Raw genomic sequence first — 24,033 nt, forward strand, 5'->3', positions numbered from 1 at the left:
ACCTAAGGCAACCTACCGTACGATGTAAAACGAATGTGATTCACAGGGAGTAATGACTCACACAAAATGTAACCCACTGTGTCAATCCGTAGCCATCGTTAACATATTAGAGCCTGACACCCATCGTTAAGTTACAGCCTTACACTGAAACCCCAAAAGACTGGCATTTTGACGTCATTATTTGATTTTTGCACCGCCAAGCGAGTTTTTGTTAGAAGAGCTCAAGGAAACAAGTGATCCCATTGGTTGAACTATTGCATACAACTCACGATTTGTTTTCTTTTGTGACCAAAGACTGGCATTTTGACGTCATTTTTTGGTCAGTGTTAGGCTATAAGTTAACGATGGCTAGGCTAGAACATTCTAAGACTTATAGTTTGACGTCATTTTTTGTTTTTAGGTTTGTGTAGTTTCTGGTGAGTTGTCGTTAGTATAGATCAAAGAAACAAGTGATTCACTTGGTTAACTATAGATAGTATGCGCTTGGCCAAGAAGCTCAAAACATTGCCATCTGGAAGTATAAAGGACCAACACACGAAAGTGTGTATATCCATGAACGTTTATAGTCGGGTTAATACAGTTCAGTGAGCATTACTCATAAACGCGGATGGAAAAAAAAAACAATAACAAAGACCTGAGTGACGTCATCTGCAAACTATCTTTTTATTGAACACAACTCACGATTTGTTTTCTTTTCTTTATTTTTGGCCAAAGACTTGTCTTTTGACGTCATATTTTGATCAGTGCCAGGCTATAGATAGTATGCAGATGACGTCACTCAGGCCTTTGTTATTGTTTTTGCCATCCGCGTTTGTGAGTTGTTCTCACTAAACTGCATTAACCAGACTATAAAAGTTCATGGTTACACAGAGTTTGTGTGTTGGTCCGTTATACTTCCGGATGGCAATGTTGTGAACTCCTTGGCCAAGCGCATTCTATCTATAAGTTTACGATGGCTACGATTAATCTCAAATTATGTCAGGATGTACGTGAAGAAAAATATTTAGCTTGAAGTCGTCACGATTTTTAAGCTTAGAATTGTTTCGATTCTTTACAATGAAGGCATTTTAAAAAAATCATGTTTTTGTAATTGAAGCTTAAAAAAACAATTGAAGTATTATATTCACCCTGACACAACGCCATTTTGAGACGGCTGGAAAAGGCTTCTTGGCAGGTTGGCAGGTTTCCAGACTAGGCAAAGGCCAAATTTCAATTGTAAAAAGGCCCAAAAAAAGCCAAAATTTTAGTATACTATATATTGGTGTTTTTGACAAAATGCAGCAAGAAAGAGAGAGAAAGAAAGAAAGAAAGAAAGAGAGAGAAAGAGAGAGAGAGAGAGAGAGAGAGAGAGAGAGAGAGAGAGAGAGAGAGAGAGAGAGAGAGAGAGAGAGAGAGAGAGAGAGAGAGAGAGACAGTTCCATTAATTGTGCGGTTTCGACATCACTGACTTCGCGGGTTTCGTCTTTCTGGTAAACGTTGGAGTTTGTAAATTATTAAAACGTGTATAAAAAGGCTAAAATATGAATTAAAAGGCCAAAAAATGCATCAAAAGGCCTAAAGGTCAAGCGTTCTTTGAAAAGACCAAGGACATTTATAAAAGCTCAAAATTGTGGAATCTGGCCTCGAAAAGGCCAACCTGGCAACCCTGCTTCTTGGGGCTCAGTGGTGTTGTATCTCATTTTCTAACATAAACATGGCGTCGTACAACATCCTAAGTAAGTATATATAGTGAACAGGCGAACAAAAACTCTGGCACTGAAATCTCGTTCTTGTGGACAACCACTTTGCACACACACTGAGGGTCCCGATTGCTCAAGTTGGTAGAGCACTCGCTCCATATGCAAAGGGACCACGATCGATCTCGGGTACTATCGAGTTGGGTTTTTTTTTCTGAACCTTTTGTCCATTCAGTACCGATTGGATAATTGGGTCTGTTTTATTCGATCTGGTGGAAAGTACTTTGCGATAGACTAGCGTCCTATCCAAAACATTACAAGCAATTGTGGTTGTCCGTTATCATAGAAACCGGGATAAACTCAAGCACCATGGGCCTAAAGGTCTCTGAAGGACTACGCACTGGCCAACTTGACTCATTTTATGTGACTGACGAGCTGATTATAAGCAGTGGAGGATATAAGAATGCTGGCATAAAAAGGGCGCATTTCGAGCCATCTGTGGGTACTTGAAGAATTGAAATTACGTTTCTCATGGTATGCCCTAAAATGAACGAGGTATTGCAAAGCATATTACTCAACTTGACTGTGAATAAGTACCTGGCTCCATGCAGTGAACACTATCGTAAGATTGGTTATACAAAAGGACGCATAAAAGGCGATTGGTTCTGTATGAAATGGAAATAGGGTTCCATATGGCCTGCAAGGGGATTTAATGAAACGTTTTGAAGCGCAATTCATGGTCAATCCTTGAACATGCTCTATATAAAAGTTCCTATTTTATAAAAATATAATTTTAATATTAACTGACTCGGACAATCTACGGAAGAGTTCTTTTATCAGTATTTCTGAGTTATATTATGAAAATTCACTCAAGAACTGAGGATTTGTCACCAAAATAAAAGCAGAAATAACTATATATGGTATCAATAAGTTTTGACAAAGTGTCAAAATGAAAAGTTATTTCTACAATTCTTTTGGTGTTAGGCTGATAGTTTCTGTACCATTTTACATTATTCAGCCCAGAAAAACTGAGGAAAACTAACTCCATAGATATTTCAACAGCTTTCAATGTAATTTAATGTGAATGCTAAGCTGCTAGAAGTAATATACAAATATATATATATATAATAGCTTTAAAAGAGAACAAAATAACAAACTCGGAAAGTTTCGGGCCCAAAAGACCCCTGCAGCCAATAGCAAAAACAGTAAAAACGTCAAATACATGAATTAAAACTACCGTATCTCTCTGGATTTTTAGTGATGATTTAACGTTCGTTTTTGTAATTGGCTGAAGAAGAATTTTGATCCCAAAACGTTCCGTGTTTGGAAATTTGTTCTTTTTTTAAAGCTTATATATTCATTTCGTACACTTTTCTGAAAAGTAATTCAATATCTAAGTTTATGCTTTTCATATTGAATGATACAAAATAAAAATTGATCTTTTTTTGGACTCATCCTCTTATTCAAATGAATTTCATTGTAAGTGGTACACTTATCGTTGTCGTGCTCCTTCTACCAGGTATGTCGGTGAAGGCATGGAGGAGGGAGAATTCTCCGAGGCCAGGGAGGATCTTGCAGCTCTGGAAAAAGACTATGAAGAGGTTGGTCTCAGTTCAACTGAGAGTGCCGATGAGGACGATGTAGAGGAATATTAACACATCCGTTCCTTTTCAAAATAGTATCGTTTCACGTCACACAATTAGTACTAATCATTCAGGTTAATTAATGCCCACACTAGCTATTTTGCATGGCGCGTCCTCCCTATCTTTAAACTAAATAATTTAAGATGTTAATGCGATATGCTCAATCGACATTAAAACCTTAATAGCTTTTTGATGTTTTTAATAATGTCGCGATATTTACAGCAGCGCTAAAACCACTGGCATCATAAGCAATCCATTTTAAACTATTGATTAAAAAAAAAACACCAAAAAACCCACCACATAGGACCAAATTCAAATAAATCGTGTTCGAGTTAGGTATTTACAAATCAAGAGATTACCGCAGCTTTGATAACCCCACCACCCCTAATGGTAGAATTTATGTTTTTTGTTATGACATGAACTGACTTACCACATATACCATCATCAGTTTAACATCAACATAATGTACATCATTTTAATTCAATACAAAAAATAAAAATGAAAAACATTCTGTGACTTCGTTTTCATTTATTTAAGGGTAGTTGGGTCTGTTAGATCTGGCGGGAGAATGATAATTTGCGATAGACTAGCGTTCTATCCAAAGAATAGCAAGTAATTTTTATTATCCATTTCACATCATAGAAACCGGGATAAACCTCGGCTCCATGGGCCTTATGGTTCTGAAGGACTCCTTTAGATAGTTCGTTGAGTAAAACTGAAAAAGAAATCAATGCATAAACTAAGCCACTCACTCATTCATTGACAATGGGGCAACCCACACCCGAGACTGACTGAGAGGACACGGCACTGCCGCCCTCTGCCGTCTTACGGATAAAGACGTCGGGCACGGACAAAATACTAAGAATAAAGAGAAGAGCCGCTAGATCTACCCATTGAACAAATACGATTATAGTAACAGTTTGAAAGAAAAGAACAATACTATAATAGCGCTCTTAACGTTGATACAAAATCCAGATACATGAATGTCCAGTCTGGATAAAAGATGGCGAAATAGTTTTGAGCATGAAAAGCACTATGTGAAGTATTATTTAAAAAACGTGTATATGTATTTATTTTGTTTCAAGCCTTTTACAAACAGAGTCCATATCGTCTAATTTTGCCTGCTGTCTAAAGGAAAAAGGAACTTGAATATGCCTCTGGTATCTTCTTTTTATTTGATTATCATTAGACAGTCGAGGTGGTCAACAGTAAATAGACTAAAGCAAGCACTAGTTGGAGAATGTGATGGGAAGGAAAATCATTATCGTTATCATTAGTCTTTTCTGGTATTCATGAATACAGGATACAACGAGGGAAGATCTCATTTTACTAGCAGTTGAACGTAAATCTTGACCATTGTGGCGATTAAAATCGGATGTGCTTTGGCGGTCAAGTCAACAAACGGTTTACCAAACATTATCCTTCTCCAAGTTCTGTTCACTTGGCCTTGATGTAGAGATCATAACAATGGAAAAAACATTCGAATGTACCATGCTAGCGCTAAAAGCCCCCCCCCCCCCCCCCAATCAAACTGGATATAACATTATTTTTAAAATTGCATGAAGGTGAAGTTCTTGATACTATTTTGGACGACGGCGTACGTGATCTTGAGTAGATCCTTCTTTTAAAATAGATTCAACATACGTCCACATGTCTGCAGGTCTGACAACCAAACGCAATTATGGGCTTCATTTGACATTGTTGTTATGGACAATACTTTGTGTTGGTTTGAGAGTATTTCCATTATAACAGCAATGAGGTCAAAACAATTCGGGTTATCAGACCTGCAAATAGGTACAGTTCGGATTCAACAGATTTCCCAGTTTTTATGTCAATTGTAATGCTGTTTTGTCGCAACATTTTAAGAAATAAAAACCAACAAGAGTAGCAATATGCAAGGACGTCATAATGCTATTTCATTCTTTGTTGAAGACAATGATGAAGAATGCACAAAATAGCGTCATGCAGAGTATCGTTGTAACTCAAAGAACTTCAAACATGTGCACTTCGTCTTCTAATATCTTTGCAGTCTTGTAGTGGAATATGGGTGACTCCCATAGTGGGCAAGGAGGTACTCATTGTGTCTTCTATCCCCTTATACTGTTTTCTAATTTGTTTTCTGTCTTTGTCTTGGATTTGTCCTGACCCTGGCCGGGGTCCTCGGGGAACCAGTCAAATGTATAGATATTGTTTTGGTAGATGATATTATTTTCCTTGTAAATCATAAATCATCTCTCTGTTATGTACTATTGATTTTTTAAAATTAAAATAAAATATATGTGGTGAAAACACTTGAGTGTATTCCTCATAGTGAGAACTTGTGCTGGTGTCTGGGTGAAACGTTTAGGTAATCTCAAACTAAGTACACTGATAGTCTGCTCTTGGAATCTTCGTCTGTTCCCTATTTGAACCATTCCCCTTTGTCTTACTTTTCCCTCAAGTCCTTTTAATTGTACATCTATAATGTTTTACTATCCAATTTCCATCATTTTTACTGGCGCTGATATGACCTATATGTGTTGCAAGCGTCGTAAAACTCTTGAAAATAAAAAAAAAACAAAAAACAAACAAACGAATATGGGTGACGCAAAGTTGAGTTTGTTTTGGGGCGAAAGGATCGTCACTCTTTTAATATCTTTTATGTGAAGTACATTTTATACAGATCACTGGACTATTTTTTTGGGGTGCGCCTCGATTACATATTTAGACAATTTCGTTACGGGTTTTTTGTTTCAACATGATACCAGTTTGGTAACTAGAATCAATTTTCAAAGATTCGAACCCGAATATTAGAGCATAATTGATCTGGCTAACCATGCTTAATGCACCCCACAACGCTATATTTTTTTTTACCAATCAGGCCGTTTATATATATATATATATATATATATATATATATATATATATATATATATATTTATATATACATCTATATATATGGAAATAATTGAAAACTGTTAAAGTCGCCTCTTAGGCGTCCTTTTTTTTACCAACACTTCTATGATACGTGCAGCTGCCTATATACAGGTACATATTCATACCCGAGTTAAGTGGGATAATGCCTGTAAAGTGGCTTACATAAAGACACAGAGGTCAGATTTTAACAATCACTTTCCACGCACCCGGTCACTTACTACACTTAACTTGGATTTTGCTTTTACCCAAAACGCATCACCACCATGCCAACGTATGCTATGAAATGATTCAATTTGCATTTTATTTCTGTATGCAGTTATCAAAGGGATCTTTATTCGGCAGGAAAGAGATTTCACATAACGATCGTATTATGAGCTACACGCGTTGATCCTTACTTTTTATTCCACTTATATAATTTCTTACATATTCAACTGTTTTACGCATTTTTTCAAAATCCGCAGTTTCATGCAACATTGTTTCTTTGTAAACAAAATACTAACATTTGTTTACTATTCGCCTTAGTTATCCTTGACTGGACTCGCCGAGAACATTTTCCCGTCTATCTGGATTTGATGTGAATTATTACATTGACATTTTTTTTCTGTTGTCTGAATAAGAGATTTGAGCCCGAAACGTTACATGTCTATCATGTTATTATTGGTGTTTTTATTTTTGGCAGTTTTTATATTATTTTTTGTACGGCACTTATTACAGTCCATATATCTGGCAGTTTAGTTTTCACAAGATAATTTACCTGTATTATGATGGGTAGTCTTCACTCGATTTATAAAAAAAAATGTATTAAAACATAACAATATTATTATGGCGGAAGAAATAAGCTCAAGCTTCGTAATGAAAGTCATAATGAGGGAGAATTGATTCCCAATAAATGAGGACGGGCGAATATTGGAATGTCATGTATTTGTGACCCACCACGTTAAATATAGTGTTAATGGCAAGATGGCTAAGGTGCTTAGAACTGTATTTATCCTCAAAAATATGAGATGACTCGGCTATAAGTTAACGTATTTTATTAAGAACGGCGTGTACATATATGCAGATCTGGTATCCGAACCCACTTATGGGCCTAGTCATTTTATTGAGACTTCGATTACAACAATGGGCCAATAAGGAATTGTGTTTTCAGACCTGCAAATAAAAGCACGCCGTTGAAAGACAATCAATTATTTTCTAAAAGTGATGAAACTGTAATCGTTTATTTCTAGTCACTGTCTATTAACCTGTTAACTGTCGTACTCTGGAAAGGCACGCATTATTATTATTAATTTTTTTTTGTTTGGCCAGAAAACTCGTCCTTCAAATATCGATCGATTTCAATAACCCTCGCCTTGGCCAAAACTCTCAAATCTGGGACATTGCCGAGGTCCCATGCTAATAACATTGTTATAGAGTTTTGCCAAGACGAGGGTTATTTAAATCGATCGATATTTGAAGTACGAGTTTTCTGGCCAACATTTTTAATGCGTGCCCTTCCAGAATACGACTGTTAACTGGTTATGAGTGGTAAGAACCCTGGATTCGAAGTGCATTCCTGTATTTGTAGCGTAAAACGGACAATTAGTCTTTTGTACAAGACGATATTTGATATTCGGTCACAACGTCTAATGAATTCCTCCACATCGACTATGTGGTCTTGTGGTATGACACTCGCTTTCAGCGCATAGTTGAGTCCTTGGGAAAGGCTCTTTACTCACATTATCTCACCGTACTCAGGTGTAAAATGAGTACTTGGCCGTAACAGCTTTTGTCTTTGTCCAAATAAAAAAAATGCAATATCGCCTCACAGGCGTCATGTCACGTCCTACAAGTTCAGTGTTGCTGTTGGTCAGGGACCCTTTGTAAAGCGCTTTGCTCACGTTTAGTGGATATTGCGCTATGTCAAAAAGCTCAAGCTCAAGAATATGTTCAACCACCCAATAACTGATGGTTGGACAGAAGCCTCATCAAACAAAAAAATAATTATAGACTGAATCGGGGTCTGATTTTAAGCGTGAGATGCTGGCTCAACCAGTTGATCTATCGGAATTCTCACGACACTGGATGGATAAGACTTTATACCAGTGTTATCTAGGTACCTAAATTTAATCCCATCACTTGCGCATCTTTGTAGTCTTGTACTAACACCCCCCCCCCCTCCCTATGACCTGAAGGCCCCTGATTTGAGTTATGCCTGCTGTGGGTGAGGCAAAGTTCAGTCCTTGGATAAGACTCTTTACTCACATTCTTTCATCTGACCCGGGTCAAAAATGATTACCTGGACGATGGCAACGTTGTCGCTGTCGAAAAGAAAAAGAATTGTAATATCGCCATAAAGACTTTATCTGGATGTTAGCTTGGAACCAGTAATAAATCACTTTGTGTATACTATATTACAGTATACTGGATATTACTCTATGCGTAAAAGTTAAAAGCTCAGGCCTTGTTTCTTCTTTCCTCTCCCCGCCCTTCAAATTAAAACCTAAAAGTGGATTTTCAACTCGCACACTTTTCGCTAAACAATAATTTGACCGATCATCTCAAAACGGTATTACATCGAGATTATTAAAGTGCTGAAAATTGAATTTATAACCAAAACCATCGGACTTGGGTTGAGTTTTTGTATTATATTGAGGAGGATGAATGATAGAAATTTAAAGTGCTGAGATCCAAAATTTCATTTACTTGATCGGTTTAAGTTAAATTTGACTTTTAACTATATCCGTACCGACCTTTTTCACGATTCTCCACTAAACATCAGACCCATCTAACACAAAAATTGATTGTTATGCCTATAATCAAAAGAAATAACTACGTGTACATCGCAGAATTAAGTTATTATAACTTTGATGATTTAAATCTTCAAATTTTGTGATTACAAAAGAACACTGATTGACATAAATGTTGGTGGAATCGTAACAAATGTCACGATTTTCCTGTAGTTGAAAAGGAGAGGGTTAAGCTTCGGGTCTATCCCGGCATAATACCGTTTTTTGACGATGGGTCACAGAATATGTCAATGTTTGATTTGAAAAGTCAAACAATATTCTCCAGACCAACCGGTCATTCAAGCTTGAACAGTCTTGCTCTTTATATTACATAAATCTTTATTAGCATTGTGTTGGTAATAGGCGTTCTTATATCAGTGGTTTAAATTTCCATATCAGAACCAGTCAGTGCTTCTGACCTCACTGCGTACAGCGGGTACTTTGGGGTTACTCTAATCTGTACGGAAATAACAAGCAAAGTTTTATTCTAGACTGCGTTGAACATAATTCACGGATTGGAGATGGCTTCCGAATTCAGGAATGTCATCACGTTTCTTGTCCTCGCTGTAGTTAGTTTTAACGGGCTTGTTTTTTCTGCGCCGGAATATCAGTTTTCCTTTGGAAGAATAACTGGTGAGACATCATCATCATCATCATCATCATCATCATCATCATCATCATCATCATCATCATCATCATCATCATCATCAGCATCATCATCGTCGTCATCATCATTGTCGTCGTCATCATCATCATCATCATCATCATCATCATCATCATCATCGTCATCATCATCATCATTATCATCATCACGGGGCTTCTAAACTACACAAAACACCCAGCAGTGATTGGATAGCTCAAGTTAGAGTAAAGTTGGCACACAGCTCACGCAAGATAAAATCATATACCAACTACACAAAATGATGATACTAAAGATAATGATGATGATGATGATGATGATGATGATGATGATGATGATGATGATGATGATGATGATGATGATTGTGATGATTTTGATGGTAATAATAACACCAAAGAGACAAAGTAGAGAGCAGGTACTGGTGTGTGATAGAGATCTGAAAATGTGTAATTGAAACAGTGTCAGCAAAAGCAAGAATTTAAAATATAAAGAAATACCATCCCAAAACATTTGCCTGTGTCGACTGATCGTCGAGGCGTGCACATTTTTTTTGATGTTTTATCTTCCTGTATTTTTCTTTCTTGTTATGTCTGGCTCTGTTTCAACCACGATGATTCAGCGATAAAGACCAGAAACATCCCTCTGGCCCTTCTTTATTCTTATGATGCATCATGGAAGGGCTATGTCGTAATCTCTAACTTTAATACATTTAACTTTATGATTTTTGTTAGGTGTGGACGAGAGAGCTCAGGACACTCTAAAAACTTACTACGCTTACTATGGAATTCCCTTTGCCGAGCCTCCTATTGGCAGCCTCAGGTTTAGGTCACCCCGACCATTCTCAAACAGGAATAGAGACCCCAACCAAGTCATCTCGTCAACTGGGTAAGATGATTAGATAAAGATATTAAAAAGTGTGTATGGAACAGTGCCAACACTGTTACCCACCAAGCACTCATTTTATATCTGAGTGCAGTGCGAGAATGTGACTAAAGCAATAACCTTTCTTGAAGACTCAACTTTGCTCCACCAAAAGCGGAACTCGTAACAAGGACCTATTTATTGTCCCAGGGGCCAATTTCATGTCGCAAGAGCAGAAAGCCGCACATAATACATAAAATAAACTAATATCGGATCAGAACAGAAATTGGTGATTTCTTTACTAGCGCGAAAGAGGAGGAGGAAGGTTTGGGGGGGGGGGGGTGGGGAGAGGGGGAGGGAGCGATTGATCTCATTCACTTTTTTCGTCTTTCTCTCCTCCTCCTCTTCCTTCTTCTTCTTCTTCTTCTTCTTCTTCTTCTTCTTCTTCTTCTTCTTCTTCTTCTCTCAAAGTTAACACACCATAATTTATTTTACTTGACAGGTTCAGGGCAGGCTGTATTCAAGCCAATATTCCTGCAATTGAGACCAGCGAAGACTGTCTTCATCTGAATGTCTTCACCCCCACCTCTGTCAACACCAACAACAACAATAATGGTGGAGCACTTAAAAAGGTAAAAGAGGTTCCTATAATAGTGCTGTTTTTCCATTCACTTTTAGAACTCTGCCAGAAATTTATTTTTAAAACTATCACTTGATAACAAATATAGTTGACGCATAGAAAATAACGGGGGTTACGATAGCTCAGTTGGCAGAGCACTCGCTTTGCAATCAAAGGGACCACGTTCGATCCGTGTGCTGTCGAGATTTTTCTGACCCCTTGTCCCTACCTGGGTCAGTTAGATCCGACGGAAAGTACTTTGCGGTAGACTAGATCTTATCCAAAGGATAGCAAGCAATTGCTATTGTCTGTTTCACGCTTTAGAAACCGTGATCGACCTATTGGTTCTGAAGGACCTCCGTCCTTTCGGTAGTATTGAATTGGTGGATACTACTAGTTCTGGCGAAAAGTCATTTGCAATTGACGACCATGTTATACAACATTTAGCAACAATTATTAATGTTAATTAAACGTTTTCTTAACGGACATAAACTCACGTGTGATAAGTTTTAATGGCTTCGTACTACATTTTGATTCAACAAGATATGAAGTGAGTAGAAAAGTGCCAGAAGACAATAGAGAATAAAAATTTTTCGCGGCGGTGGTGGGGTTCGAACCTGCGACCTTATTGGTACGACAACTCCGCCTGGCAGGTGAGAGCGTGGCTCTACCGTGTGAGCTATCCACGAACACAAAAATATTCGTTTCAAACCCAAGTCATTTCTAGATCCCTCTCTCACCCACTTCTTGAGACCGCCGATTCGTTCGCACACCACCATCGCGAAGTAATTTTGACCAGCAGTTAAGCTTAATAGCCAATATTCTCAACACAAACATATAACATAGAAACGATTGAGACATTGAGTATGCTCCGGTGTATGGGGTGAATTTTTAATTCAGAAAAGTGAGTGGAGCAGGCACTTATGTTGGTAACAACAAGATATGAAGTGAGTAGAAAAGTGCCAGAAGACAATAGAGAATAAAAATTTTTTACTCACTTCATATCTTGTTGTTACTATGTTATATGTTTGTGTTGAGAATATTGGCTATTAAGCTTAACTGCTGGTCAAAATTACTTCGCGATGGTGGTGTGCGAACGAATCGGCGGTCTCAAGAAGTGGGTGAGAGAGGGATCTAGAAATGACTTGGGTTTGAAACGAATATTTTTGTGTTCGTGGATAGCTCACACGGTAGAGCCACGCTCTCACCTGCCAGGCGGAGTTGTCGTACCAATAAGGTCGCAGGTTCGAACCCCACCACCGCCGCGAAAAATTTTTATTCTCTATTGTCTTCTGGCACTTTTCTACTCACTTCATATCTTGTTGTTACCAACATAAGTGCCTGCTCCACTCACTTTTCTGAATTAAAAATTCACCCCATACACCGGAGCATACTCAATGTCTCAATCGTTTCTATGTTATATGTTTGTGTTGAGAATATTGGCTATTAAGCTTAACTGCTGGTCAAAATTACTTCGCGATGGTGGTGTGCGAACGAATCGGCGGTCTCAAGAAGTGGGTGAGAGGGATCTAGAAATGACTTGGGTTTGAAACGAATATTTTTGTGTTCGTGGATAGCTCACACGGTAGAGCCACGCTCTCACCTGCCAGGCGGAGTTGTCGTACCAATAAGGTCGCAGGTTCGAACCCCACCACCGCCGCGAAAAATTTTTATTCTCTATTGTCTTCTGGCACTTTTCTACTCACTTCATATCTTGTTGTTACCAACATAAGTGCCTGCTCCACTCACTTTTCTGAATTAAAAATTCACCCCATACACCGGAGCATACTCAATGTCTCAATCGTTTCTATGTTATATGTTTGTGTTGAGAATATTGGCTATTAAGCTTAACTGCTGGTCAAAATTACTTCGCGATGGTGGTGTGCGAACGAATCGGCGGTCTCAAGAAGTGGTGAGAGAGGGATCTAGAAATGACTTGGGTTTGAAACGAATATTTTTGTGTTCGTGGATAGCTCACACGGTAGAGCCACGCTCTCACCTGCCAGGCGGAGTTGTCGTACCAATAAGGTCGCAGGTTCGAACCCCACCACCGCCGCGAAAAATTTTTATTCTCTATTGTCTTCTGGCACTTTTCTACTCACTTCATATCTTGTTGTTACCAACATAAGTGCCTGCTCCACTCACTTTTCTGAATTAAAAATTCACCCCATACACCGGAGCATACTCAATGTCTCAATCGTTTCTATGTTATATGTTTGTGTTGAGAATATTGGCTATTAAGCTTAACTGCTGGTCAAAATTACTTCGCGATGGTGGTGTGCGAACGAATCGGCGGTCTCAAGAAGTGGGTGAGAGAGGGATCTAGAAATGACTTGGGTTTGAAACGAATATTTTTGTGTTCGTGGATAGCTCACACGGTAGAGCCACGCTCTCACCTGCCAGGCGGAGTTGTCGTACCAATAAGGTCGCAGGTTCGAACCCCACCACCGCCGCGAAAAATTTTTATTCTCTATTGTCTTCTGGCACTTTTCTACTCACTTCATATCTTGTTGTTACCAACATAAGTGCCTGCTCCACTCACTTTTCTGAATTATACATTTTGATTCATAACTTCTCTACAGGTAATGGTTTGGATCCATGGAGGTGGCTTCGTCTTTGGCAGAGCCGTGGAATACATCCCTTCAAGGCTAGTCACCGATTATGACGTCATCGTGGTCACTGTCCAATACCGTCTTGGTATCTTTGGATTCCTAAATCCAGGTGGAGACAAAGGTAATGATTCAATATGTAAAAAAAAAACCCAAAAACATTTGAATTGCCAGGATCCGTCGATATCATGTTGAGATCCTTTTATTTATCGTCCTCTGCTGAACAATCGTCGGATACAAAGGATGTGACAACGCAACAACTTACTGTCTTTCTCATATTTGGCTTAATAATAATAATAATAATAATAATAATAATAATAATAATAATAATAATAATAATAATAATAATAATAATAATAATAATAGATCTTTATTGTCCATAAATATGGCAATTTGTCATTTAGTTACACTTGTTATAACGTTAAACTATAACTGTAACATTGAACAGATATTTCACTCCTACTTATTTTCTCTCTCTCTCTCTCTCTCTCTCTCTCTCTCTCTCTCTCTCTTCTCTCTCTTCTCCTTCTTTCACCTGCGATTCACACATAACATTTCATCTCGTTTTCAATTTTACGATGGCATATCGACACAAAAATTATCATCATTATCAATTGTCATTGAATCTACATTAAAATAATAATCATTAATCGTCAACACTAATAATTAACATTTGCGATCTCATTTTTATCTGTACCATATGAAATATTCAAAATTTTTATTGCTGATGAAACTAACGTTGATTTAGACTTGTTAGTTCTACATTTACTCTGACAAAACCTTCTCCCAGATGGTAAAAGACTAAATTCATGGTATAAAATATGTTTTTTATTGTTGGTAATTGAGAATGCTTTCCTTTCTATTGCTTTTCCATGAATTCTTTCTACTCATCAAGAGGATGGTTTATTATTTTTGATGCCTCTTTGACAGATATTGAAATTTTTGATTTATCTTTAAGTCGGCATCCTCCAAACCATATGGTGCAGCCAAACGCAATTACACTTTTAATCAATGAGTCATAAACTCTTAACATAGTTTTCTTCCTTACTTGAAATGTTCTCAATTTCCTTAGGATGTATAATCTTTGGGCAACTTTCTTAGATATTATATTAATATGTTGAGAAAAATTGAGGGAACTATCAATGGTTATTCCTAGATATTTAAAATAGTCAACTATCTCAACATCATCTTTACCGATCGCCACACACTTTAAGTCGTTTTTATTTTTTACACCAATCACCTGTTCTTTCGTTTTTTCAACAATTAATTCAAGCTGGTTTTGTTTACACCAATCGGTGAATATATTTATTTGTTTGAAATAATTCTTTTCGGTAACTTTATCTTTTAATAAGCCAAGAATAGCAGTATCATCTGCATATTTCACATATTTTTCAAAGGATGGTCGGCAGTCGTTGGTGTATAAGATGTACAGGATTGGGGAACTCACGCAGCCTTGGGGACATCCGTTTGACAACGTTCTTTTGTTGGAGATATGTTCACCCAATTTTACACATTGCGGTCTATGGGTCAGAAACTCTTTATACCATTTAATAAGGTAGTTTGGAATATCCATGTTTCACAACTTTTGAAGCAAAATATCTGTGTTCATGGCATTAAAAGCTGACGAAAAGTCGACAAACAGGATTCTGGCGTAATTCGAGGGCGTTTGGTCAAGGTGTTTTGAGATCAAATTTGTGGCGGTTAATAGTGCGTCTTCTACACTGAGATGTTTCTGTTAACTGCTGGACGATTAGATAAAGTAATTTAAGAGCCTTTTCCAAGGACTTAACTTTGCGCCACTTAGAACGTCTTGTAAAGCGCTTTGAGCACATTTTGTGGACATTGCTCTATATTTATTGCTCTAGTTTAGTTTAACGGGACCCGAACGTAGACCATACAGTTGCATTGACAATCAAAATAATAAGATGTGGTACACTTCTTCTTTCCTATGTTCAGAGACTAATTACGGCCTCCGTGACCAGATTATGGGCATCCAATGGGTGAAGGACAACATCAGACAGTTTGGTGGAGACGGAAATGACATCACCATATTTGGAGAGTCAGCAGGATCTACCAGTGTATCACTACTGTCATTGAGTCCCTTGTCTAAGGGGCTGTTTACCAGAGTAAGAATTCTTTGTTTCCTTTTCCTATTTAAGTGGGTATAATGTGTACAAAAAAACACCATCACCAACCTAACACATCCAGTGCTATACCATCATTATCGTAATAAAATTCTATTCTTCAAAAGTTGATTTTTTCTAAAAGAACAATGTCTAAAGTGTATTACGATTTATTCAGGATTTTGGAAGACAATAAATATTACAAAACAGAAATTAGATGTGTTCAAGACCAAGAGTTTGCGAAGAATTCTATCAATTTTCTGGCCCAATGTCATTAGAAATGTGGTCTCTTGCAGAAAACTGGGAGGATCTCAGTTTCAGACTCTATGAGAGCCAGATATTTGAAGAGGATTTGAGATCATGATTTTCTGCAGGATGCCAGTGGACTTCATAATGAGAACAGCATTTGAATGGATTTCACAAGAAAGAATAACAGATCCATGAGCTCGTGGAAAAGAACAGACGAAAGAGGACTGATAATCCATGCAGCGAAACACAAGTAAAAATTGGCGATCTTATGGAGTTGTCCCTAGGTATCCGGCGGCATCATCATCATCATCATCATCATCATCATCATCATCATCATCACCATCATCATCATCATCATCAATCATCATTATCATCATTGTCATTTCTTGTATGTAATTTATTCCACAGGTGATCATGCAAAGTGGAGTGGCAACCGCACAGTTTTTAGTCGATGCTAAATCAGAAGACAAATTTATGCAAGTCGTCAACAGTGTCAAGTGTGCCTCATGGGTTGAACAGCTAGCCTACTTCAGGCAAGTGTTACATGGGGTAAAAATTACATTTGGTTAACGAACCCGCCCAGTCGTGCCCATCAGTCATTGGGCTGTATGTCGTAAAACTCATTTCTTATTTTTAGAGAAAAATATCGGTAGTTGTAAATTACTGAATTCCACTTTATCAAAACTAATGAATGGAAAGATTGAATCATATCGTAGTGTGTAGTTGAAATGGAGATTTTTCTCATAGTCATCATATATTGTCGCGCCAGTGAGTCAGCCAGTCCCGGGCAGTCTGGTTGCATTCCCTCAGGTCAGCATTGGTGCAGTGAGGTCCCAGCGAGCATTCGGACAGGATGTGGTCCATGGTCTGTCTGGGGTGACCGCATGGGCATTCAGTGCCCGGTGAGATTTTCCATTTAAAGAGGTTGGTGGCGGTGTTTCCCACCTTTGCTCGAGCTCTGTTCAACGCCACCCAGTCTTTTCTCTTGAGGTCTGTGCCTGCTGGGAGCTTTTCTGTTGGGGGCTGGAGGGCATCGTTTGCTGTCTTGTCCCATTCTACCCATTTGTCCAGGCGGTAGAATGCTGAGTGGTCTGGGTGAAGGTTCTCTACTGTGAGGAAGCTTTTCCTTGATTTGAGCCTGCTTTTGGGGCAATTGTGGTCATGAAGGGGGTGTCTCTGGTCCATTTCCTGTTTGTATTTTTGTATTTGGGCATGAGTTTCCCTCCGGATGTGTGGTGGGGCTATTCCTGCTGCACGGTAGACCAGTGGTAATGGTGTTACTCTCAGCTGGCCCGTTACGATCCGGCAGGCGTTGTTGAGCTCGGGGTCTAGCTTGGAGGCATGGCATGATCGGGCCCATACAGCTGAGCAGTACTCCGCAGTTGAGTAGCTGAGGGCCAATGCTGTGGTCCTTAGAGTTTTAGGGTCAGTTCCCCAGTTCATGTTTGCCAGCTTTCCAAGGAGGGCATTACGCGTGGACACTTTTGCCTTGGTCTTCCTCACGTGTTCTCTGAAGGACAGAGTCCGATCAAGCGTCACTCCGAGGTACACTGGGTGTATGATGATCTCATTGTGAGATCTAAGCAACAAATTGGTAATTGAAGAATATGCTTTTCTTGTATCATCATCAAACTCAATACAGGGACAGATTCAAAGATGACATTTTGGATTGCTTGAGATCGAAGCGAGCGTCAGAAATTCTCAACCCACCAAGAGATGTGAAAACTGAAAACAAGGAGGAAGAAGACTTTGGTAAGATTGCCATACTGTCATCCCGGCCGCCTATGAATTAAAATCAGAACGAGCAACGTTATGTTTAGATGAATATAAATAAATTAAATACTATCTCAGCTTCTATGTAACCATAACAACTTCTATTTAACTACAACACCACGGAAACCGCTCTTCTTCATCTTTTCTGTCTTCCGCTTCGTCTTCTTCTTCTTCTTCTTCTTCTTCTTCTTCTTCTTCTTCTTCTTCTTCTTCTTCTTCTTCCTCCTCTACAACAACAACAACAACAACAGCAACAACAACCACCACCAATTCTACTACTACTCTTACTACTACTACCATCGGCATTATCTTCTTCTTCATCATCATCACCATCATCATCGTCATCATAATCATCATCATCAGCATCATCATCATCATCTCAACGACTACTACCATCATCATATGTATGTAAACAACATCACCCCACCTCCCCCTCCCCACATTCCTCTACAGTTTTATAAAAGGAATGAAATTCTTATTGATTTTAGACCACCTCTGGGGTGATTAGTTCTCACTAAGTTTTCTTTAACATGTTACAAACTTTTAAGCTTCCACCCAACATATTTTCATGTTGGTATGATATATCTGGTAGACAAAACTCAGAGTATTTTGATTTTATTGAAACCCGTATCATCAATGACCACCTATAATCTGCTTTCTCTCAAACTACAAAAGTTATTGTCATATCGTTCATATAATATATATATATATATATATATATATATATATATATATATATATATATATATATATATATATATATATATGTATAGATATATACATATATATATATATATATATATATATATATATATATATATATAAGTGTTGATGGGTACTTGTAGATACGAGAGTGCTCGATAATGTTGGCTAGAGCTAATATATTCGTACATATGGCGACTGACGACATGAAGAGCATCGAAAGATTTGTCTCGGCCAAAAATATGTGAGTGACTTTATCTATTATCTATTATATATATATATATATATATATATATATATATATATATATATATATATATATATATATATATTATATATAGATATATATATGTATATATATATATATATTGTTTTTTCTTCTTTCATAATACTATGGTGGAATGAAAGATCTCGGGGAAGCGTTCTATTCCCTTATCAATGGCGACCAATCTATAGCTCCATCCATTGATGGAATTGTGATCCCAAAGGTAGGGTTGGATAAAAGTATCCTTAGTTTATTTATTAAAGTCAATACATCCACGACTTGTAGTGATTGTGTAGCTTAGTTATGGTCATGATACACAAACGAGAAAAGTCCAGCTCCATGGGTCTTGTGGCTTGGGCAGACTTTATTTTAACTTTGAATCTAACTCCAGAGTCTTTATTCAGAGAGTAGATAGAAATTATTTCAATTAAAGAAAACAGAAAACAAAAACAGAAACAAAATAACAAAAAACAAACAAACAAACAAACTCCCCAACAAATACAAACAAACAAAAAACACCCCCCCCCCAAAAAAAAAAAAAGAAAACAACAAAAAAAAAAAAAAGACCCAATTAAAAAAATAACCCAAAATAAAACAAACTTAAACATTTAATAGAGCAATATCCACTAAGCGGGCTAGAAGGTTCCCTAGACAACAGCAACATTAAATATGTTGGACGAGACACGACACCTGGTAGGCGATATTATAATATTATATTGTTTTCCAGACTGAAAAAAACGCTGTTAATGGTCCGGTACTCATTTTGCATCTGAGTGCGGTAAGAGAATATGAGTGAAGAGCCTTTGGCAAGGATTTAGCTGTGCGCTGCTAAAAGTGGAACTCGAATCCTGGAGTGTCATATCACTAGACCACGATAAAACAAGGCAATGACGACATCTGATAATTGTCAGTGCATGACATAATCAGTCGGATGGTGAAAAGGTTTGAACTGAGATAATGCCAAGTTTAGTTAACAGGTCAGTTTTGATCAAACATGAGTTCTTGTCATAAATGATTAAATTAACCCTTTTTGTACATCTTCGGGAAATATCAAAGCTTAATTTCACTTCCAAATATTTTTTTTACAGCTAGTCAAGTTGAAAAAGTATTAAATTTGAGAAAAGTAGCTGGATACCGTTCCCGTACATCTGACCATAACTTCATAAAAAATCATCCGATTTACTTCAAACAAAGATGAAAAACAGAAAACGCAAAAACATGCACATCCAAAATTGTCACCTTCCGACTGATTATGTCATGCACTGACACGGCAAAATATTAGTTTACCATTGTCTTCCACAGAACCCAGAAGCTCTGCTTGCAGACAAAAATTACCTCCAAGCGAATGGAGTACTTGACAGATCCTATTTAGTTGGCTTTAACAACGCCGAGGGCCTTCTTTCTCTGATTGTCTTTGCCTTATCTCCTAATGGAGGGGCTCAGATGGGTACGTTGCTGATAATTTATGGCGAAAAATATTTAATTAAAATCATAGTTTTTCAAATTAGACGTCTGGTTTTCTATCTGCCATTTTGACCAGTAAAATGTTTTCTCCGAAGATCAAGCCTCCTTCCAAATAACCCACACTATGTCAATGAAGTGTCATTATCAGACTTCGAAAAATATTCCAATTTAAGATGTTTTGACAAGGTATTGTTCGAGATAGTTCAAGAATATATTTCTGTCTGACCAGAATGAAAATAAGGGTACTTCTGAAATGCAGAACTAGCGCTCCCACAAAAAATTAATAAGTAACATAGACATGACTTTGATTTCAATGAAGCCAGAGTTAGTGGCATCTCTATCACTGCGTTCTTGATGTAAACTGTTCGAGAAGACGTAATGTAAGAGACAAATTAAAAATTGCCAAAAAAAAAATAATTTAAAAAATAAATAAAGGATTAAAGTTTTCTCTCTCTTTACTTTTATTACAACTAGGCTGTTTCAAAATATGATCAAATAAACAAACAAAATCAAACAGATTCTACTTTGTTTATAGTCTTTTTATATTTGGAAGGACATCTTGGTTTGATCCACTGACAATTCAAAATAAGTGTCCCTCCTCCAATCCATTGCTGAAAATGTGGCTTTATCTTATTTCGGTTTGACAAACGAGCATTGCGGTTGGTTGCCGTACCTTTAAAGGGAAGGCTTGCTATAATTATAACAAATTGTTGATTTCATGATAATGTATCAAGGATAAAAACCCAATATATTTAGATGTAAGGCTTCACGTCCTTCTTTGAATACCATTCAAAATACCCGACTTTTACTCACCCATAATTATCAATTCAATTTACATTGAAATGTCAACAGATTACAGAGTGTTCAGCCAACCGGATGTGGCAGTGAGCTACACGAAAGCCATTGCCTCAACCATGTTCAATCAGCCCGTGATTGATGACGTCATGGATTTTGTGGAGTACGAATACACATATCCAAGGGGAGATAATGGCAAGACTGACGTCATGGTATGACATTGGATTTCTCATAGCTTATTAATGCCTCTATGAATCTAATGTTACACTTTGTATCTTGTAACTGCATCACATTTAATGTGATTTAGTTCTGATACGTTGTGTCAATTCTCCCAATATGGTATTCTAGATCAAGTGGGTAATAATATATTTGAAGATCTACAAGCACAAGCGTTTAATATTGTTCCGAAAAAAAGGAAAAAAAGGTAAAGGGATACATCGGTGTTTGGGGAGCTCTCATGAAATCATAAGGTAATTGATTCACCGTGAGTTCGAGCATTGCAAAATCATAATCATGGACACTAAAGCGAAATACTTAACGTTTTTTTCCTCTGCAGAATGTCCTTAGTGTCTTCAACGATGTCTACTACGTGGCACCCACTGTCCAATTTGTACGTGCAATCACTACCATCTCTCCATCTACACCTGTCTTCCTGTACTTATTTGACCACTACCCTGAGGTGAGTGGAAGTTTGTTGATGGCTTTGGTATCTCGTAACTTACAAATGTGAAATCCTTGCAAATTGTTTGATTGTTTTTAAACTATAAAACTTTTAACTTTTTATTTTTATTTCGATATTTGAAGAAAACATTCAAGTGGACTTTGCAACTTATAGGATGGCGTCGTACGTAAGCCTTTATAAGACTCAATATCCACTTAACGCGCTTAAAGTATTTACAAGGCCAATAATGGCATTGTGAACACGAAAGACGAGCATGACACTATTTAGGCGCTGTTTTTTTTTAACTTGAAGAGTGCGCTTCCGAAACTCGTTTTCTCCGCTTGTATCCTTTGTAGACTTTGAGGATTTCCCCTAAATCTCTCAGAAAAAACACGCAATGCGATGCCAATTAAAAGGAACTATTCGTGTCAATTGATATTTAGATAAAGTCAGCGTTTCAATTAGCCTCACTAAATAATTGATGAATCACTAGCTAAACTCACTCAATAGGCTGGAAACAAAGGAAAGCTTAGATTAACTTTTAAATTGCGCGACCACCACAGAGGTGTAATCTCAAAAAGTGGAAAAGTCAACTTCAGTTTTGGAAAATCGTTTTATGGCCTGGGAGTATTATGAGAATTTGTGAGTAAAGAGACTTTCCAACAACTTATCATTGCTCGGCATACAGCCGTGTTTGACACGTTGACCTGCAGATCGCACGCAAAATGATATGCAACAAAATCACAAAGCCTCCCGTTATGCTATCAAAGGGAGCACGTTGATGTATAATAATAACAACAGTAAGAATTATTTAAACTTAACTCTCTTTCGTGATTTTTCTGGAGAAGTTCTTTCTCTATAAAACAAATATAAATAACTTTTTATTAAATCACAAATAAACAAAAAAAAAAAATGAAGCTTTTATATAGCGCAGTCTCCACAAAACCTTCTTCAGCCAACGACAAAATTATAAAAAAAAACCAAAACCAAAAAAAAAAAAAAATAAATAAACAAAACAAAACACCACAGTAAAAACGTAAATACATTACTAAAAAACCAGATTGATGGCAGAAATATTCTGTACGTCCTCTCTGTAGAAGATTGTTGTTGTTTGTTGCTTTAGGTCTCTTCCAACACAATTGAGGTTATATGAGAGACCGCTGAAACAAAAAAACAAGCAATCTAACAAAAATAGTACAAATGTAAATCAAAATCATAACCTAAAGATATCATAAGCTAAATTATAAATAACCAAGAACAAACAGGCAGAAGATTTACAGAAAAAAAAATATCCCCTGTCACTACAGACAAATGTTGTATTATCACGAGAAGAAGCTTACGCTACCACTATAGATATTATGTTATTAATTCTACATCTTTTTCCCTCACCACTCAGGTAATTGATCCCTCCTCTCCGTTGAAAGGGTCAACTCACGGACTTGAGATTGCTTATGAATTTGATAAGGGGCCCTTACTGGATCCATTATTCAGCTTCTACGCAAAGGTAGACACACCGACTGACAGACCCTTGTACAACATTGTCCGTAACACTTGGACACAGTTTGCCAAGACGGGCCGGCCTTCGTCCCAGGAATATTCTTCCTGGCCTAGATTCAATCCTCAAGATGAGTTCTACATGGCCATTTCGACTAACCCGCAAGTGAAGCAAAGAGTTTTCGCCAAGAAGGTCGATCTGTGGACGAAGATATTGCCAAAAAGAGCTGGCATGTCCTTCCGCTCTAGGGGAATTAGGTTGTATTAGAGGGAGCTAGAACTGCTAGCCATTAAAAAAAGAATCCACAAGCTAAACAGAGTCATTGTCAAGGACGTTAGTCTATAGCCTTGTGAAAATGGCTGGAGAGTCCTTTCGCTCCTGGGGATCTTGTTGATATTTTAGCATAGGCAGGATAGATGAATTTGACCGATTGGCAGATTTTGATATATTTTTTACAAGGAATCTTGATGGGCCCTTCGGCTTTCTATTTCTATTATTTAAATAAATATCGAAAGTTTGTTGAAAATAAATTCCAGTTTAGTTCCATAAAACAATTGTATCTAAATACGATTATCACTTTGTTGCCTTTAAAACACGATGCATTTTCTCTGAGGACCAACTTATTGATGCGTATGGACGTGTAGACGAATGGGGGAAACGAGGGAGCAGAATATAAGAAGTCGTAATAGGCTTCAATACGTCAATTTCCTCGTAGTGAAGCATAGTAACTTAGTAACTGGTTCTAAACTATCGGAACAATGGCGGACGCCCTTATGA

General features: G+C 37.5%; 2 protein-coding genes across 2 annotated transcripts in view; both read left to right on the forward strand.

Annotated features, from left to right (window-relative positions):
• LOC144978444 (tubulin alpha-1 chain-like) overlaps positions 1–3,828 on the forward strand; it is an 8,932-nt gene extending 5,104 nt beyond the window's left edge. The window contains exon 4 of the mRNA XM_078924515.1: positions 3,196–3,828. Within this exon, the coding sequence (XP_078780641.1) occupies positions 3,196–3,331 (136 nt within the window). The 3' untranslated portion in view covers positions 3,332–3,828. The remainder of the gene's footprint in view (positions 1–3,195) is intronic.
• A 2,816-nt stretch (positions 3,829–6,644) lies between these two features.
• Positions 6,645–23,807, forward strand: LOC144978445 (carboxylesterase 1C-like). Its single transcript, XM_078924516.1, has 13 exons — positions 6,645–6,809; positions 9,400–9,633; positions 10,372–10,525; positions 11,004–11,133; positions 13,703–13,853; positions 15,686–15,855; positions 16,510–16,634; positions 17,744–17,853; positions 18,985–19,064; positions 20,144–20,288; positions 21,158–21,312; positions 21,657–21,779; positions 23,158–23,807. Exons 2-13 carry the CDS (start codon positions 9,522–9,524, stop codon positions 23,521–23,523), a joined length of 1,821 nt encoding a protein of 606 aa, XP_078780642.1. The 5' UTR covers positions 6,645–6,809; positions 9,400–9,521; the 3' UTR covers positions 23,524–23,807.
• The last annotated feature ends 226 nt before the right edge of the window (positions 23,808–24,033 follow it).

Source organism: Berghia stephanieae, chromosome 8 (genome assembly GCF_034508935.2).
Source record: "Berghia stephanieae isolate SIO BIC M18660-M18661 chromosome 8, UCSD_Bste_1.3, whole genome shotgun sequence".
NCBI classification, from domain to species: domain Eukaryota; kingdom Metazoa; phylum Mollusca; class Gastropoda; order Nudibranchia; family Aeolidiidae; genus Berghia; species Berghia stephanieae.